This window comes from Aspergillus campestris, assembly GCF_002847485.1.
Source record: "Aspergillus campestris IBT 28561 chromosome Unknown P168scaffold_1, whole genome shotgun sequence".
In the NCBI taxonomy this organism is placed as follows: Eukaryota; Fungi; Ascomycota; class Eurotiomycetes; order Eurotiales; family Aspergillaceae; genus Aspergillus; species Aspergillus campestris.
In genome coordinates, this window is record NW_020194336.1 from 924350 (window position 1) to 943402 (window position 19053).

The 19053-nt window shown below is 51.2% G+C and overlaps 5 protein-coding genes across 5 annotated transcripts; 1 reads left to right on the plus strand and 4 right to left on the minus strand.

The window, feature by feature from the left end:
• Positions 1–429: 429 nt before the first annotated feature.
• On the plus strand, positions 430–2360 carry P168DRAFT_294175 (GMC family oxidoreductase; the record flags this gene model as incomplete). Its single annotated transcript, XM_024837941.1, has 4 exons — positions 430–724; positions 787–1396; positions 1449–2068; positions 2131–2360. 4 exons carry the CDS (start codon positions 430–432, stop codon positions 2358–2360), a joined length of 1755 nt encoding a protein of 584 aa, XP_024696597.1.
• A 588-nt stretch (positions 2361–2948) lies between these two features.
• P168DRAFT_6274 (glycerophosphocholine acyltransferase) lies at positions 2949–4926 on the minus strand. The gene is made up of 3 exons (XM_024842065.1): positions 4874–4926; positions 3852–4730; positions 2949–3797 (listed from the first exon to the last, which is right to left on the minus strand). The coding sequence occupies exons 2-3, from the start codon at positions 4667–4669 to the stop codon at positions 3053–3055; spliced, it is 1563 nt and encodes a 520-aa protein (XP_024696598.1). The 5' UTR covers positions 4670–4730; positions 4874–4926; the 3' UTR covers positions 2949–3052.
• A 553-nt stretch (positions 4927–5479) lies between these two features.
• P168DRAFT_331309 (DUF2841 domain-containing protein) lies at positions 5480–7681 on the minus strand (the record flags this gene model as incomplete). Its single annotated transcript, XM_024841645.1, has 6 exons — positions 5480–6400; positions 6459–6644; positions 6707–6961; positions 7079–7207; positions 7283–7490; positions 7568–7681. 6 exons carry the CDS (start codon positions 7679–7681, stop codon positions 5925–5927), a joined length of 1368 nt encoding a protein of 455 aa, XP_024696599.1. The 3' UTR covers positions 5480–5924.
• Positions 7682–12816: 5135 nt separating this feature from the next.
• Positions 12817–17206, minus strand: P168DRAFT_308167 (cohesin subunit SMC1). Its single transcript, XM_024839171.1, has 6 exons — positions 17112–17206; positions 16953–17046; positions 13923–16902; positions 13567–13874; positions 13137–13503; positions 12817–13066 (listed from the first exon to the last, which is right to left on the minus strand). Exons 1-6 carry the CDS (start codon positions 17140–17142, stop codon positions 13049–13051), a joined length of 3798 nt encoding a protein of 1265 aa, XP_024696600.1. The 5' UTR covers positions 17143–17206; the 3' UTR covers positions 12817–13048.
• Positions 17207–17415: 209 nt separating this feature from the next.
• Positions 17416–18694, minus strand: P168DRAFT_286172 (uncharacterized protein). The gene is made up of 2 exons (XM_024836290.1): positions 18638–18694; positions 17416–18467 (listed from the first exon to the last, which is right to left on the minus strand). The coding sequence occupies exon 2, from the start codon at positions 18457–18459 to the stop codon at positions 17575–17577; it is 885 nt and encodes a 294-aa protein (XP_024696601.1). The 5' UTR covers positions 18460–18467; positions 18638–18694; the 3' UTR covers positions 17416–17574.
• Positions 18695–19053: the final 359 nt, after the last annotated feature.

Here is a 19053-nt window from a genome sequence, read left to right on the forward strand (position 1 = left end):
TGGGAAGTTTAGGTTGTAGTTCGAGCACATCTTGCTGTAGGATTGGACTTGAGACCTGAATGATTGAATTGCCGGAGGCCAAGACCTGTGCGGGGCTTGCATTCGTTCCATTGATATTCCTCCACACTGTGTTTTGAGGCCTCTAGCGGCCCTTACGTTGACAGCTCGGTTCTAGGGATACGTAAATCCACAAGGGTCTCCGGGTAAACTTCGGGGATCGCCAGTGCTCCAATTTAAACAATTGAGAAGCAGAAGCAGACCTACATGGCTGGATATACCTATCTGGTGTTTCATATCAACGCTTGGCGGAATGGCCCAGAAGATAAATAACACCTCCTGCCGCATTTGTGGTCGAGTGCCGTTGCAATCCATATTCTCTTTAAACTCAATCTAGCAGATCTAAAGCCTACGATGATTCTTCCATAGTTCATGCTCCTTCTCGCAGCGACGATAGCTGCCCAGTATGACTACATCATCGTGGGAGGGGGAACGAGTGGCTTGGTCGTTGCTCACCGATTGTCAGAAGACCCAAAGACCTCAGTCCTGGTCCATGAAGCAGGACCCTCGGTCTTTGATAATATCAACGTAACCGATATCAACCGTCTGAACTATACCTACGACAGCTCCATCGACTGGGCATATCAAACCGTACCGCAGACCTACGGTGGACGGACCCAGGTTCTGCGCGCTGGCAAAGCGCTGGGAGGAACGAGTGTCATGAACGGTAAGCCATTCACCGGACTCAACCTGTATGATGTGTGAAGATATCTAAAAGATTGTTTCCAGGGGCGGCGTATGCACGCGCAGAAGTTGCACAGATCGACTCATGGCAGGAGATTGGTAATGATGGATGGTCATGGCAGAATCTCTTCCCATACTACTTCAAAAGTGAAAACATCCGCCTCCCCAACCAGACACAGATTGGAGCTGGTGTCTCCATTGATCCGAAGTACCATGGCTTCAGCGGACCGCTGTCTGTGGGCTTCTTTGACCTACACAAAGGAGATCATGATCTGACAGCAGTATTCAATCGAACACTGGGGTCCATGGGTATCCCATCGAATCCAGATTTGAATTCAGGACACATGCGAGGATTCACTATTCACCCGTCGACGGTGGATGTGGCGAATGTTCGGAATGATGCTGCTCGCGCATATTACTGGCCGTACGCGAAGCGGCCAAATGTGCATGTGAAACTGAATACGTTGATCAACCGGATAGTGTGGGGGGATCGGGATAAGGGAGGTAATGAGAGGGATCTTACTGCGACTGGAGTTGAGATAAACAAGGGGCGTGGAAAAGGACGCGTCATTCATGCGCGGAAGGAAGTCATTTTGGCTGCTGGTGCTCTGGGATCACCTGCTATTTTGGAGCGTTCTGGTGCTGGGAACCCAAGGTATCTACAATCTATCCAAGCTGCTGTCAAGAAAGCGCTAATATCATTATAGTATTCTCCGGAAGCTTAACATCCCGGTGCATATCAACCTCCCCAGTGTGGGAGAGAACCTACAGGATCAACTGAATACATCAATCGTTGTGTCCACGAAGGCACCTGTAACGGGAACCAGAACAGTGGCATTTGCTTCAGCATCCGACATCTTCGGGTCATCGGTAGAGTCGGTTGCGGCATCGACGCGGTCACAACTAGTCCAATATGCCAATGACACTGCTAAGGCGAGCCACGGGGCCATGAAAGCCGAGGACCTTCTTAGGATGTTTGAAATCCAACATGACCATATCTTCAGCCAGAATCTCCCTGCTGCTGAATTCGTCTTTCTCCTGAAAGGAGACCAGTCGATTCATACTGGATACTGGGGTCTACTCCCTTTTGCCCGGGGAAACTCCCATGTTGTCTCTGCTGATCCTACAATACCGCCGGTTGTGAACCCCAATTATGGCATGCTGGACTGGGATGTTCAGATTCAGATCGCCATGTCCAAGTTTCTCCGCAAGATGTATAAGACGGGCGAATTCAGTGACATCATTGCCGATGAATCATTACCAGGGTTGTCAGTTGTTCCTGAAGATGCATCAGATGAAACCTGGGCAACGTGGATAGGAGAGCAGTGTAAGTCTGACCTACCCCCCATCTACTGTCCATACTGTATTCTCATACAATGGTGAACATAGATACCCCCAACTACCATGTCGTCGGAACCACGTCCATGCTCCCTCGTTCCATGGGAGGAGTGGTAGATAGCCGGCTGAAGGTGTACGGAACTACAAATGTACGAGTGGTTGATGCGTCTATTCAGCCGCTGCAGCTGTGTGGACATCCCATGGCAAACCTCTATGCCATTGCGGAGTGGGTGTCAGATATGATCAAGGAAGATGCAGCTGATCAAGGCGGTAGTGATTGATACCTTGATCTCCGGACATTCAATTTCAACCATGAGAGGGTGTCAACAACCTAAGCGCATAGTTGCTTCTTCGTCTCAGGAGAGATCTCTTTTGCTGACCATTCCGTCAATGAACAGGATTAGGGCGAGTGTGAAAGATTATTAGAATAAACCGGTAGCCTTAGTGGTAGCTAATTCAATGATCATCATAGTAGATAACCGTGACATAGTACACAATAGATACTTTCTCCTATGACAGGAGAATTGCCAACTCTGACAAGGCTGCCAATCGCAGGTTGACATCAGGCTTTTCAAGGCTAATTGACGGTGGTGTTGATGTAGCCGAATAGGGCCTTTCCGGTGTGTTTCCGGTGTTGGTAGATTATCTTCTAGATATATTAAGCAAGTAACTTATTTTTGTGGAAGTTTTCTGTATAAGACCTGTCAATAATCTAGATCTTTATTCACCCAAGAAGATGTATAGAAAGTATGTATATCACAGCTGATCTCATCCATCAATCCTACGTTTATCAACCGTCCAACGCATATCCAAATGAGTGAAGGGATGGGTATCATGAACTCGCAAATAACGCGCTCTAGACGAAGGGCCAAGGCAAAGGAATTGGTCGAAGAAGCAAACAAATATGAAGGGAGAGAAAACGGAAAACCAGATTGACGCTGTGGTACGAAGGATACCAGCTTTAACGGCCAACCTACTTCCTCTCGCGAACCGTTGAATCACCCTCGGCATCCGCTCCTTGCGCACCGGTGGAGACGACCTGGGCATCAAGTGGAGGGATCCGATCGAGACTTGCCTTGTCGGGAGTGGCCTCATTCGCGGGGGATTTCTCGTCTGAACCCTTGGTCGGGGAGGCCACGCCACTGTCGGAGACGGGAGCCGTTGCGCCTTCAGGCGACGAGTGCCAGCGTGCAACATCCTTCTTGAGCTCCTCCAACTCCTTCTGGAAACGTTTGCCGAAGACGTCAATATAGAAAGTGGCGCCATTGTATATACTGAGAACGAAGAGCACTGACAAAAAGATCCCGCTGCCCGTGGACGACCAGAACCAGATGGGACACGGGATCATGGTCAGAATAGCATATAGATACTGGATCAGCATGAACGCGGGAACCTGCAGCACCTCGGGAAGGCTGAGGACCAGTTTCCCGATCCATGCCTTGGCATACGATTTGCGGAGCCACGTAAAGCTGGTGGGGCGCCCGGCGGCGATCTTCTCTGCCCGGCGCACAGTGATGAAACAATGATAAGCCGCCTGCCAGATAATGTACGGCACGGTGGCCCAGCACATCATGGCGAACAGGGAGTAGTGGTGTGGCGATCCCGGCTGACTGAACTTGATTTCGTAGACCGCTGGGAATCGCTTATGGAGCACCTCGGCCGGGGTCAGGTGAACCATGCAGTGAAGAGACACGGGGGGCATTATGTGGATGAACAGACTGGTCTGACGTTATTTTCTGTTGTCGCACAGACGGGTCTGCAGAGAGTCTTACCTGACAATCTTGTCCATGCTGTGAAACACCATGGAATTCCGCCACATGGCAATCGCAGCCGCGTTGTTTCCAAAGGTCAGGCAAAACGTGCTGATGAAAAGGGGTTTGGATCGCGGGAACACCCAGATGGTCAATATGCAGAGCAAGTTGACGAAGTAGCATAGGTCGGCAAGGAAGTAATGATAACCCTTCTTGTGGTACTCGTAATACCGGATGGGCATAAAGTAGACCAACTGCACACTGAACCAGATGTAGAAGTACTGGGGAAACGATCCGAGGAGATAGCCGCTGATGAAAATGTTGAGCACGCCAGCAATGAAGGCGATCTTCTCACGTAAGGTCACCGTGGCAGTCGCATTCCACTGTTTCCCTAATCGCTCAACCCCACGCCTCATGCGACGGCGGTACTTGTCCAATCGTTCGTCCGCCGTGGGGACCCGTCTCTTCCACTCCCCCACGACGCGGTCCTTGGCGTTGGCCGAGGTCGACTTCAGCTTCTCCCGCTGCTTCCTCACTTTCTCCGTCTGTGCGTTGATAGTCCGGTGCAGCTTTTCCAGTCGGTCAGACAAGGAGAGATTGTCCAGCAGGTCGAATACCGAAAGCTGGTCCAACGCCGGGAGGGTCTCCCAGTCATCCTGGTAGGAGTAGGACGAGCCGCGCGACATTCCAGGTCTCTGGGGCGAGACTGAGGGCGAATAGTAGCTATCGGATCCCAAGTCCTCCAAGTCCGACAGTTCGTCGGCTGTCGAGCCCATCGTACTATGCTCCAGAGTGGGGGAGTCACCCCCCGAGTGTGTGTACGCACCAGCAGACTCCATGGTGAGTTTCTGCTGGAAGGAGAGGATCGTGGGTCCGTTGCGATGATTGGGATATGATCGACTAAAAAAACGTCCAAAAGTCAGTATTCCCATTGTGATCGGTAGGAGTGACGTATGCCGTCCTGTGACAGGGACCAGAGATCTGGAGTGCGATGAGGCCTCGAGGGAAAGAAGAGAAACGCCAGGAGAGGGACATAAACAAACCAGGAAAGTTCTATAGATCACCCACAGGCTAATCTTGGGAAATATACTCACGTTTCCAACCAGCGAGTCAATTCCCTGGCACTTCCGATGCCGATTGCGCCGAGGCTTTGATTCCGATTTGATACGAAGAGTAAACAAACAACCAGTCCGAGTCAGCGAGCCAGGCGCATGACCCAAAACGGTGAACAAATGAAAGAGGCTGAGAGCGTGCGGGGATGTAGAGAGAGGATGGCAGGGAGGAAGACGAGGACAAGTTGGAAGGATGAGGTTTCACGTGTGCTGAGGATGGACCATCCGGTTGGTGGAGACTTGGGTGGTCGCGTCGGGTCGGTCAGTCCGTCTCATCGGTCGGGAATGCGGGATCGGCAGAACCAGAAACTTTGTCTAGATTAAGGAATTTCGAAGATTTGATGGGGGAAAATACCATCTTATTTTGAATTATCACGAGTAGAGTTGGATTTGGATGGACTATCGTGGAGACTACTTGTGTACAACTATTCCGTACAGCTAAACAGCTATGTTACTATAAATAGTAATGTGACGCAACACAAGGTAGTATATAAGGTTAAACGTGGAACTTAAACTAATATAACAAACATGAATTTGTAGAGATATAACTTAGATCACAGATCTTTGGGCTCAGAGAAGAAGATTGATATCTAATCTGATCCAAAAGAGTTCAATCACGGCTGCAAACAAGATCACGACGTGATATAACCATATGATATCATCCGTACATTAACCAAGCGTCAACAAGTTTATAGATCGAGTGGAACATCTGCTAGTAGAGTGGCAGGCAGGCTCTCCACGCTATCATTCTACTCCGTACTTCTGTCATAATTAATATAAACTTGCTATTAATCTGCAAAGCGCCAAGTCAGGATACTTGTATGTTTCGCGATCTATCTATCCTATATTTCTTTCTTTCAATACATCCACTCCAAGAATGTTCCAGAACCCCACTAGACAACAAGGCTAATCAGATATACCCCAAAAATGCATAAAACCAGAAACCAAAACACCTATCACATGCCCACCGGGAGGCTAATGTTTAATATCCATGAAACGAGATCGAGGGCTGGCTAGAGTGCAGTGGATCCCAAAACCCGGGCTGTGTATTGTGAGCTGTAGACTGGTGCTGTGCAAAATACTCTGGTAGACAGGTCGCCCCGGTGGTATGCACGTCCTTTGGTGCGTAGAGAGTCCGTCCGGGTTCTGCAGAAGTCATCATCGATGAAACAAGATCTGAGGAGGAAGTGGAGACGCTGCTGTCCAGGGAATTTTTCCGACTGACGGAAGGGACCGAGACGGGAGAAGGAGGCAGAAATCCTCCCTTGCGCGTCGAATGCGGGTCCAGGCTAGGGTCGATATTCGGTTGGTGCGGATCTGGTCGGTTGTATGCATCCGACTTCACTGTGATGATGGGAACGGGCAGACTCTGAAGACTTGTCGTGGCTCCATCTTCGAGCTCCGAGGCGCCAGCTTCGCCCATGTGGACATGAGAAACGTGGACCACAGTATCGGCACCTGCTTTGCGGTTAGCAATGGTGTTACTGACTTGCGAGGTAGTCACTCAGACACATACTGATCTTTCCATCCAAGTACATTTCTTCCATATCCCGGACGTAGTAAATCTCATCCAAGACTTGTATACGCTCCGCGGGCATGATCTGGCGCCGCACGTCCTGGCCTGCATCTTTCAGCTTGTCGGCTGTGATACCATGAGACTCTCGTAGCTCGCATAGAATATGTACTAGGAGACGAATTCGGTCTGCAGGACACCGGTCGCACATTAGTACCTGCAAAAAAATGTATCACAGCATCGCTTCTTACCCGATTTGAGGAGATGGTCTGGCTCCTTGTGTGTCACCCCCGCTGGCCACCATTGAGGCTTTGTCAATTCCGGGTCCACGCGCTGAGACAACCCTGCGGCCGTCTTGCGTCCATTATACGGATGATTCACCTGCTTGCGAGGTTCCACCAGCTTGACGAAGGCCTTTGCAATGGCGCGACAATTGAGCTGCTGGAAGTTCTCGAATGCCTTGTCGTAGTAGCTCCGAAGGGTTTCCTTGTCCCCTACTCGGAGTGCTGTCCAGCGGATAGAAGAGCTCGGAGAGGATGAGCTCGAGTCTCTGTCGATTCCAGAGTCCATGCGCCTCATATTGCGCCGGTGCCGCTTGTTGTTTTGCAGTGACTGCCACTCACAGGGAATGAGACCAGTAGGTGCAGCTCTTGCGGGGCCCGGCGCACCGTACCAGCCTGAGGCATTCTGTTGCATGCCAAAGACATAAGGCTGCTTCCCCGTGACATCGCCGTCCATGTGACTGACGGAGCCTAAGGTACGCTCGGTTAGATTCTCGTGTCTCTCCTTCTCCTTCCTTACTTCACCTTCCAATGCTCCTGACTTACTGGAGTGGAAACTGGGCAAATTGGCCTGCCATCCAAAGCTCGTGGACTTGAGGAAGCGATCTCTCACCTCTTGTGTGAAGATGGATCTCTCATAGCCCAGGAGTGAAGGCGATGCGTCTACCTGGAGCTCACCATTGCGGTCGACGTACATGAGCGCAAAGTGAGTGAAAGGCGGGTTGAACGCCGTCGACGGAGGGCACTGAATATTCTAATCACATTGTCATATTAGTCTCTGAATGACTCGTCGACTATTCACGGGGGTCCCGGGGCCATTCTATCCCATACCGCTGGTCTTGGCTGAGCAGTCATGTCATGGTAGGACAGCATGTGAGGGTGCTCATCCCCCTTCGCCGGGACAGGATGACCTATCGCATCCATACTGTACCCAGGACTAGCCATGCTTGAGTTGTTATCACGATGAGAAGACAGTCCCACGCAGAGGGAAGACACCTCTCAGCCCGGGCAACCGTAACGAGTAAGTCTCCAGGGGATGAAGGAGGTCGAATGGAGGGGACTCTCGATCAACAGTATATCCAGGAGACTGGTACGACACGCTGTGATAGATTTATATGATTGTTCACGAAAGACTGCAGGAGGATTTTCAAGGCTTGAACTTCTATGGTTTCATGCTTACGGCTCGGGTGGTTTTCATGGGCCGCCGGCAGCCAAATATACTTTACGTCCAGGGCAAAAAGAAACTTTACTTTTATTGGAGTCCACGAAAATGAGTGAGGAAAAGGAGAAAGTACTATTTCCAAGATCTCTGACTAACAGATCATGTCTCTTCAGCGCAACGCAGCCCTTGGCCAGTACAAACTAATGCAAGGAAAACAAATAGGTACATACAGGCAAATTCCTCTTTGGTCAGCCCCGGTCCCATCCACGACGGCCCGTCTCCATAACTGCGTGTAAATCGAGCATTCTGATGACCCACTACGGCGTTCATCTTTTCAAATTCTCTTGGCTCAAAGCCCCCTTTTGAGTTTCGGGGCCTACGGGGTGGCGTGGGGACTCTCCAATCCAGAATGCCAAACTAGAAGTGAGATACGATGTGAACGTCCTTGGATTCTACATTGATCTATATTCGCGCCGATCAAACCAAGGTGAAACATCTGGTGTGCTATGCACACTTTGTATCGCATTGACGGAGAGGCCGATATAGATGCAGATGCTGATACTAGTGCCATTTTCTTTTTCCTATTCCTTCATCCCACTAATGTAGAATTGTCGAACAAGCTAACCCTCATGACAGGGCCTACCCTCAACTCTATCAGTATTATACTTGTTGAATTAAGCGATGATCTGCGTTCTCAAACATTGGCAGGGATTTGGGGATCATGCTTACATGGTACGTCTCTGGGATCGTCATTCTTGATCTGTAGATACATCGAGAATCGAATCTTGATTGGTAAGGCCTGGCATGGCAGACGACCGCAGGATCTACCAAGCACCTACACCATATACATTTTCACTATTTTATGTCTGTTATGGCTGCGCCCATTCCTACCGATGAGGATGATGTCACTGGCTAAAGGAAACAGACACTGCTTCGGCCATCCCAGCCAGAGTCCCATTCTAAGACTTGGGTTGCCACTGTATAGCTCAAGTTTAAGATGCAGGATGCTTCCAGATTTTCCAACCGACAGGCTACAGTCATAATACTAGTGCCCATTCAGCCCGTCAGCATGGGTGACACCGAGTGGACGTTAGTGACTTGGTCCACTTCAAACGCCGTGTGGCTGGTATCTATTTCCCGCCAGTTGGAACAATTCCCCTGTCCGGATCAACAGAATCTGACTTCCGCCGGTGCTTCCTTCCCTCTTGATCTATTTTTTTTTTTTTCATTACTCCGTATTATCTTGCTTTTCTATTCGAATGCGAGTCAGTGCGTGCTGTGGATCCTGTCCGCAATCCAGCGTGGTATCCTATCAGAAGTACGCATTTGCTTTCCATGCTTCATTTCTTATGTGTAACGGATTGGACTCCTTCGCACTTCCGTGCCTTCCAGGTTTGCAACTCAACCACTCAAGTGATTGATGTACTTTACCGAATTTGCTCCCAGTGGCTAAGCGACATGCTTGGATCCGACCCGATTTGGACCCATTGCTACACCATGCTTTTTTCTGTGTGGAAATGAGCTATTTGTCCCAGCCTTCACGGAGAAGATCTCCATGGTAGGTCATTGGGCATTCTCCACGGAGAGTGTATACGACAGCAGCAACCGGTTCAAGATAAAAAACAATTGGCCTGCATTAACAACAGTTCAGGGAAGATCAAAGAAGCAAATTTGTCTTAGATGGGACACAGGCCCTCCGATTCCACCACATTGACGCCGGTTACTACTCCTCCGGCGTAGTATGCACAATGCGTTTCTGTCATTTCCACACCAAATCTCAGCTTGCGCCACCCCAGAAACAAACGCAATGTCTTCCAGCGAAGGATAGAACTTGGCGAAAAGGAGCAGCGAATCTCACCCCCTCGCATCTTTGCGGGGAAAGTGGGCCTTCAGATTTGCTCGGTTTTCAACTCGCGTCTCTTACTGTCACATTTGACGTATGACAATTGAGACCTTGGTGGTTCAGTCGTCTAATGATAGCCCAGAGCAACACAGACGCAGCATCCAGGTTGCAGCCAGACAGGCAGCCACGTCCGTTCGCCGCCTATATCTTCTGTCTGCAGCCCTCAGGCTCGAACAACCCCATAACAACATCGTACTAGTCACTCTCAGTTCAGGAACAAGCCCATATCAAGCTAGAAATTGCTCAACGGCTATAGTTACAGAAAATCAGTTGCCTACTAATTACGGATCAAGTTACACTCGCATAGTACGTTGGAGTCTGAGCACCTATGAGAATCGACCAGTCAATTCAGGGCCACTGTGGACCGAGAAATTATGAGAGATCGCACCCGTCGATGCAGATCAGTCGTTCTCCCACACCGGTCACTTGATGCATAACTTATTTCTGGCAGCTACGGGGAAGACTGACGTGTGCCCTCCTCGATCAGCGATCACTGGCCCGACAGACCTTCAGCCGGAAAAGTTTGTTGCCACAGTCTGCATAGCTGATTATATTTTTATCTTGCAGCACACTATTAGTTTTTCGCCTGCTAGTAGTGACCATGAGCTTTGGTTGGCTACTTACGGTTACTAGGGGGATTTTGTGTTTCCACGATGGATGGTCAAGATCATGCCAACCGCCTGGTCGTCTGGGTCTGTTGGTGGCTTTGGATTGCTCGTATTCGGGAAGCGTGGCTACTACTTTATTGCCACCTTACGATGATTGAGTTAATCTCGACACGGATCTCTGCGACCCCACACCTTGAACTCTCGAGTGGGTGTCCTAAGAAGTCAATTTCCATAATCTGCTCCGAGAACCGGCCAGGATTGTTTCAGTCTTCTTGTGGTCTTCCCAGGAAACGTCCCGAACGATGGTCATGTGGCACAGTCGCTTCCATTTTCCTCTCCAGAAGGCAACCTAGTGATCTATATTCCTGGATCCCTTATTCACCCCAGAAGGCGCACTCTGACGAGGTACTGTTGCATTCTCGACCACGCTATTGGCCGTCACCGCCGCCATCTGACCGGTTCGCGCATTCTGCATCTATTTCTCCTTTACAAACCCCTAGCAGTATTGCCATCCATACCAGGCAACGCTTGATGGGACGTGGTTCTTGTTGGCCGCTGCACGAGACTAGATCTAGGGATTGCCAAAGGCAATCGAAAGCAGCACCTAGCGGCCGGATGCCATTCCGCGTGTTTTGCGCCAGCCGAAAAACCAAAACTTACTCATACTCATGAGGGCGAAGCGGGTCACTTCCCCATTTCGGAAGTTGCATACGCCGCCTTGTGGTCTTTCTCCAGTGGGATAATGGCGATGCGCGCGTTATCTCCGCTGCCGAGCATAGCCGTGGTCATGATGTTGCCATAGTAAGGGATGTTTGTTCCCCGCGTGGCGTCGTAGACATGACTGACTACCGAGCACCGTAACGATCGTTGACTGATTATGCATGTGGACGTGCTTGGTGCTCTGTGACGCGCAACAGAGGTAGGAGTTGACGCCCTAAAGGGCGGCACCGCAGGGTTGGAGTGTTGGAGAACGGTGCTCCTCGACTATAGGTGCTGATCACGCAGCAGGGGTCTAAGATACTCATTACTAGGTTCTCTGTGGATTTCCACCGTCATGATACAACTCATGAAGGTATCAACTCAATGAAGGCCAGCCGGTTCGCACTGTCAACGTAATTGCAGAGCATCGATTCCGAGCTTTCACGGTTGCCCTATCATTACCACATAGACTTAGTGCAGATTCATATGAAGTTAATACTAACAAAAACCAGATATTTACCATAGAACGTAAATCAAAAGCGAGACCCCGTTTGGTTTTGATATCGATGTCTCTCGCGGGCACGGTAACTTCTTCCAAGTCGATACCGGATTGAGGTATTTCACTCATTCCACTCAGAAGATGGTGAAGATGGCGCTATCCACTCGATTTGAGACAGCTCTCCTGCAGTCTACCTCTCAGATCCCATGTTTCCCCTCCCCCTTCTCACATGATCCACCCTATGGAGGGCCCCTGTGCGGAGATCCCGAGCCAATCCGGCACATTCCCAGTTCCAGCTTGCGATACCTTTGCCACTGACAGCGCTTTGTCAACAAGAATACAAGGTCTGGATATGGATCAGCGACTTAGGCTATTCTTTGCAAAGCTAAAATGTATGTATTTGGTCAATAGGGGTATTCCCAGATAGGAGGATCAAAGCTACAGACTTTCTGGAGTATAGTACGATGCTCCAGATAACGGCACAGTAGATATATACTAGGTTTTTGAACTTCACTACCAGAATCATCATCTGGATATTACGTAGGCAGATGAAAGTATAGATAGAGTGCAACTATCAAATAGCCGACCCAAGCAGACTCCCGGCCCGTCCCATATATGTACGTCGGGCTCGAGAATCTGATATCAACTACGGTTTTTTATTATATTTTGTTATAGCCACATACGGCACCCAGTGTCAACTATTGGGAGGATGTCGAAGCCATTCAACTCAATCTATGTCCTCGTCTCGAGCCATCCGCCAATGTAGCTAGATAATTAGGGCTTTATCGGTCACGAGCGGGGTAACTATGTATATATATACTATTTAGATATGTCTTCGCTTTGCTGTTCTAGTCTGCCACACAGTTTGATGTATTAGGGCTATTGGAAAATAAATAACTTGTCAAGATCTATTATGGGCACTAAGTAAGGCTATGGTAGACAAGACAATTAGTATCTGACAACTCGTACAATAATTACACTATTCACTTACTGTTCAACAGGCAACTGATATGCGTTGTCTTGAAAGCTGGGTAGGTAGGTACTGTCGTGTTGTAGCGAGAATACCACGAGTGTGTACTCATGCGAGCAAGACTATACTAGCTTTGGCGGTACCAATTTATAGACTAGATAGGTAGGTGGGTAGGTAGTAGGTGGTCTACGTATAGCGGATGAATGGTCGACTGTTGAGGTACAACATATAGATCCACTGTAGGCAAGTAGTATGTAGCTACCTAGGTATGTGACGAGCTAGCTATACCATACCTGCACCCCACCCAACCATCAAGGCATAACATAAATTGTGAAAAAAAAAAAAGAAAGCAAACCACAGCAGTAACAACTATTCTACACATGGCATGAATGGACAAAGAAAGGAATAAATGAATAAGAATAGAGATATAAAACAGAATAATAGATAAAGAGCTACACTCTCCGTCGAAGACTAGTTGTATTTCCGGAGCTGAAAAGCAGTCAGTCATTTGCTCGTTTGGTGGAAGGGGGGGAGATAATTATGGAAGTAAAATACTCACATCCAACGTCAGCGACTTGCTACTATTCTCCGCCTGATCGCGATAAATTCCAACCAGGGCTTCACTATTCTGGAACAGACCCGTCTTCAAACTGATCACGATGAACTGCATGCCCGGGGCGGCGTGGTCATGGATGTAGTTTGCGATGCGGCCGACGTTGACATTGTCGAGGGCGGCGTCGACCTCGTCGAGCACGAAGAACGGTGACGGCTGGTACGAGTGGATGGCGAAGAGCAGAGCCAGGGCGGCCATGGTCTTCTCTCCACCTGATAGGTGCTCCATGTCGCGGAAGCGTTTGAGCGGTGGCATCGCGTGGTACTTGATGCCGTCTAGGTAGGGCTCGTCTGAGTCTTCGATGTCCAGGTATCTAGATGTTTTGCCTTGTTAGAGGAACTGGTGGCTTTTTATGGAGAAGGAAGGGGATGCTCACGCTTGTCCACCAAGTGGATAGTTCGCACTCTTGGTTAACTCCCGGTAGATAGGCCCGATCTGCTCCGAGATGTGGGAGAAGGCCTTGTTGAACAGTTCGGACCGCTTGTGCATCGTCTCCTCGAAGTCATCCTTGGTTTTGCGGGCGTGCCGGCGCGCTTGCTCGAATTCCTTCTCTGTGCTGCGGAGCTTGTTCTCGACGCTCTCGAGGCGTTCCATGGCGCGCGTGTTCGGTGCCATCTTGTCCAGTTCGCTGTTGAGGGACCGCACTTTGTCGAGTAGCTCTTCTTCGAGTTTCTCGTCCGATTCCTGGATCCAGTTAGCATGGGCTTTGTATGGTAGGTATATGTGACGTACCTCCTTGAGGGTGTCTCCTAATGAGTCAAAGTCGACTTCGATGCCATAGTCCTGGATGCCTTGACCGGCCTCGTCATTATCCTCGTCCACCTCCATCGCATCCGGATCCACGGCCTGGACTAAATCGTCGATGGGAAGCTGATCCAGCGCGTTCGAATCCTCCGTCAACGGAACATCAATATCTTCAAGCTTGCACCGTCGAAGGAGAGCATATCGACTGGACGAGTTGCGTTGGATCTCTGCCTCCAGGGCGTTGACATGCTTCAGTGCACCTTCAACCTCGCGACTGCGTTTCTGAAGCTCCCTGCGATGCTGGGCCAGGTTCTCAGCCGAATGTTCATAGGCCAGACGTTGCTCATCCAGTTTTTCTCGCAGGATATCAAGCTCGGCATTCAGCTCATCCAGCCGGTTGCCGATTTGCTCTTGCTCCGCCCTGAGCTCCTCAATCAGGCTCTCATCGCGCTCGAGCTGAGCTTGCAGACCGGCAATGCGGTCCTTCGTAGCTTGGAGTCGCTGCTTCTCGAAACTAAGCTGGTTCTCAATCCTGCTCTTCTGCGTCGTGAACTCCAGTTTCTTCTGGGCAGCCTCTTCCTGCAAGGACCCGAGCTGGACTTCGTATTCGCGGATGTTCTGGTACCCGAGCCGTTTGCAGAATTTGTGGTACACTTCGTCCTCCACGCTGCTGACGGCTTCCTGGGACGTGGCGATCGTTTCGTCAAGCTCGTTCAGCGTCTCTTGGCGCTCCGTGTACTTGGGTCTCAGGTCCTCCAGCTGGCGCTTGGAAAAGTCAAGCTCGGAGTGCTTGCTTTGGAGGTTTCTCTCCAGCGCCTTGAGCTCTTCGCGGGCGTAGGAAAGGCGCTGCTCGAGACCAACCAGCTCGCCCTGCAGCGTTTCCTCTTCGGTGCCCCTGCGGTGACCCTTGGGCAAGTTGGTGAGATCGTTGATCAGTTTGTCCTTGAGCTTGTACAGGTTCTCGACCTCGGAGTCTTCCCAGCGCTTCGAGTTCTGCTGCTGGCCGCGACCACCCGTCATGAGACCTCCTTTGTGGATCACCGTTCCGTCCAATGTGACGGCCTTGGCGTCCACGTTTCGCTCGTAGCAGAGGTACTTGGCGGTCGCGAGGTCGTCGCAGACAATGGAGTTCCCGCAAGCGTAGCTGATGGCTCTCGCGACAGAATCGTCATAGTCGACGGTCTCGATTGCCGGGCGCATTGCTCGGTGCATGCCCTTGAGGTTCGAATGGAAAGCCTTGACTTGGATCGTCTCCAAGGGAATGAAGGTCGCCTGGCCGGCTCGCTGATCGCGCAGATGCTGGATGCATTCTTTGGCGGTCTTCTCGTTGTCGACGACGATGGCGTCGAAGTTTCGTCCAAGGACGGTGCTGACTGCATCTGCGTACTTCTTCTGCTTGGGCTTGCAGAGATCGCTGACGCGGCCCTTCACGCCGGGGAAAATCCGCTTCAGAGTCGAGATCAGTTCTTTGGCGCGAATCTCACGCTCGGTCTGCTTCTTGCCATCGTCGGCTTCAAGGAGCTTCTTTAGGACTACCTGCAGTTTTTCCTCGAGCTCTGTCCGCATCTGGGACGCGCGGAGACGCTCGGAAGTTAGGGCGTTGAGTTCCTTCTTCTTGTGGTCGATCTCCTTGGATGTAGACTTGATCGTGCCATTGAGAGACGACTTGCGCTCGGACAGGGACTGCGTGTCTGACTCTAGCGTCTTGAGTTGCCACTCGGTACCGTCGAACTTGCCCTTCAGGCTGTTGTACGCTTCGGCCTCGGTCTTCCTCTGGCGCCGCAGATTGTCCAGGTTCAGCTGGTCCGCAGACGACCGCTTGTTGACCTCTTCCTTGAGCTGGTTGTAGTCTTGCTGGTCAGCCTCGCTCAACTGACGCCCCTGTTTGCTGATGGTTTTCTGCCACTCGGCCTCCCACTGAGCCTGTGCCTTTTCGACAACCTTCAAATCCTTCTCTAGTTGCTTGGCGTTGGAAGACTGGGCGTCGCGTTCCCTGCTGATTTCTGCAATCCTGGAGGCAAATCGCTCGACTTTCTTGACGGTGATGTCGACCTTTTCGTCCACAGGGACGAGCGCATTGTTGGCCTCCTCAATGTCCTTTTCCTGTTTGAGGATGTTCCTCTCAGCCTTCGACACATCGCGACCGACCCTAGCGTAGTCCTTCTTCGCGTCTTCGACATTCAGCTCATACTTCTCAACACCACGACGGTACTCCTTGAGCTCGTCCTGATATTTCTGAATATCCGCACTGGAGGCATCGATAAGACGCTGGAAGTGGAACAGCTTCCACAGAATGTGGGTAATAATAGCCTGGTCGCGCTCTTCAGCCTTGCGAGCATAGTTATCAGCCTCACGCTTCTGCTCCTGGTACTGCTTAACCTCAAAATTGATACCGCGACGACGATTCAGCTGAGAAGTCTGCAGTTCGCTCGCCTCCTCCGCCTGAGCCTTCAACCGCTCATACTCAGCCTTATACTCCAGACTGCCCGAGATCTGCTCAATCAAGCGAGTAAGATCCCTCGGCGACTGCGAAGCAATAGCCTCAACATCACCCTGGAAGACAAGAAAGTTGCGAGCCTTGATCAAGATATTCTCCGCCTCCAGCGACTCGTTATACTGCGTCGCGGTCACAATGCGATTATTGATGCGGTACTCGCTGACGCCCTGGCTCGTGATCGACCGTCGCCACTGCTGCTCCTCGCCCGCGTCGTCCTCGTACACGGCCATCACCCACGCCGAGCGCGGATCGCTCGTGCCGTTCGCTTCCTGCGACGGCTCGCCGCCATCCGTCCCGTCTTGTGTAGCGGGCTCCTCCTGCTCCTCGCCGTTTGTTTCTCCGTCGATGGCGTTCCCGTCGGCGTCGAGTTTGGCGGTGCGTAGCACGCGGCCGCGGTAGACGAGATCGCGCAGGTTGGTCGATCGCAGGTGGGATGATTTGATGCCTAGCACGAATGAAATCGCATCCATCCTAGGACGAGTCAGCGCGAATCAATTTAAACCTCCCCATCTCTCACATACGAGTTCGACTTCCCGGACCCATTGGGGCCGATGATGGACGTGAAATACGCATCTCCAAAGAGAAGAACATGATGTCCCTTGTAGGACTTGAAATCTAGTAGTGGTGATCAAGTCAGCCATCTCGAAGGCCCGAGTGTGGAGAGGGGCAGCAAAACGTACTGAAAAGCTCGAGTCTGATGAGCTTCCCCATCTCCGCGACAGTGCTGTCGCTCCCCGGCGACTGCAGTGGCAAGGACGGTGGATTAAATGGTGGAGATGGAACGGCGCAAGTGTGTTACGAGGGGTTTCCGCGCAATCGGGATAACTCGAGGTCGCGTCACGGGCGATTGGGACGACGCGCCGCTGGGTCACGTGCATCCGTCCTATCAGCGCTGTCGATCCGATCTATGACTTTGTTGATCGCCCCATCATGGCTATTGACACATAATTCGGTGGTTCGTCTTGATAATAGAGATTCTATGCTTCTAAATTGACTCTATATGTACATGATGATTCTTTCCCTCACTCCTGGTCACTGGCAAAAAGATAGATCAAACCCCGGCTCCATCAGACACAAGGCACGAAGAGCAGAAAGAAACTAGACACTCAAAGATAGATATCGTACACCGCGCTCATACGACCCCTACCTCCGAATGCTCACCGGATTCCCAATGATCAAAAAGTCCTCTGCGACGTACCCCGCAGAGTCCATCCGGAACACGCCCTTCTGGCCCTCCACCTCCAGCAGGATAAAGTCCTCCTGCGTGAAAATCTGCCGCACCGCGCGAAACAGCCTCCAAAGAAGCATGCTAGACTTCTGCAGCGGAGCCTTGAAGAAGCTCACTTGCGACTTCTGCGCACCAGCCGCCAGCTCAGCATGGCGCGCGGTCTGCGCAGAGGGGGAGACGATCAGACGGCGCGAGAAGGCGATCTGGCGCGGAAGGACATCAAACGAATACGACTTCTTAAAGGGCACCGCGCTGCGGACGTTGAAGCGAAGGTAGGTCTGCCCGTTGACAGCAACGGCGTGGACCGACCGGATCAGCCGACTCGTCTTGACGAGGAAGACCGTGCCCATGACGCTCATCATCACGCAGATACCGCCAAACAAGCCCTGCTGCCACATGGGGAGAGGCACGAGCGGATCGCGGAACACGGCGTTGGAGTTGTAGACGGCGTAGGCGAAGCAGAAGGAGGCGATACCGTAGGCTCCGAGCACGTAGCTGCGCAGCGACGGCGCGCTGAAAAGTAGAAGTGTCCCTTCCTTGGCAACCTTGCGCTCCAGCTTTCCGAATCCCTCTGGTCGTCGTCCGGCGAATTTGAGCGTCTCTTCCGCCGACTGGGTCTGCACTTTGGGTTGAGGCTTATAGGCGATTGGTTGTTGCTTGGGTTTGATCGCGGCTTTTGCCCGCGGGGCGTTGGCTGTGAAGGTTCGCCATAGCGTGGGGGATGGCTGGAGGCCGGGGAATAGTAACCCTCGTGGGCACGGTTGCGCGAACGCTCGGAAAGCAAATGACCGGGCAAACATGATTGCCTCTACTGGGTACGAAGATGATCATGTTAGCCTGCAGCCCGAGGTAGACAGATGCGACATGTTTGGGGAGCGCGGGGAAGGGCACAAAATCGCCACACCAATGGATGCCAATTGCAAAACAGTGATAAATGACGAAGGCAGTTGAAATTGGCCATCGCACAGAGACACTCACCTTGAGTTCGTTGACCGACGACGATATATCCCTGGACATCAAAGAGTCGGAGATCCTCCAACCTCCGCGGCAGAAAAATGTTCCTGTCCGGCCGCCTCCCCGGGCGGAGAAGAAACCGGCGATACGATCGTATACAATGTATGCACGTTGCTGGGCAAATCAAGAACTGTCAACTACAATGTCTTTGTGGTATTACTATAGATTTTGTTTCATTCCTTAGAATCATGCAGAAACGCTATGTCAACCGGCGAATACCTTCGCAGTAATAATGCACGCCTCGAAAAACCAGTAACAGAACAAGGTGCCCAGTGTAAAATGTCATCTCATCGTCAGTTTGAAACCCTCAAGAGTGCAAAGTCCATACCATGCAAGTGAAACGGGGATGAAAGGACCCTGACGGCAATCAAAGGCCAGCC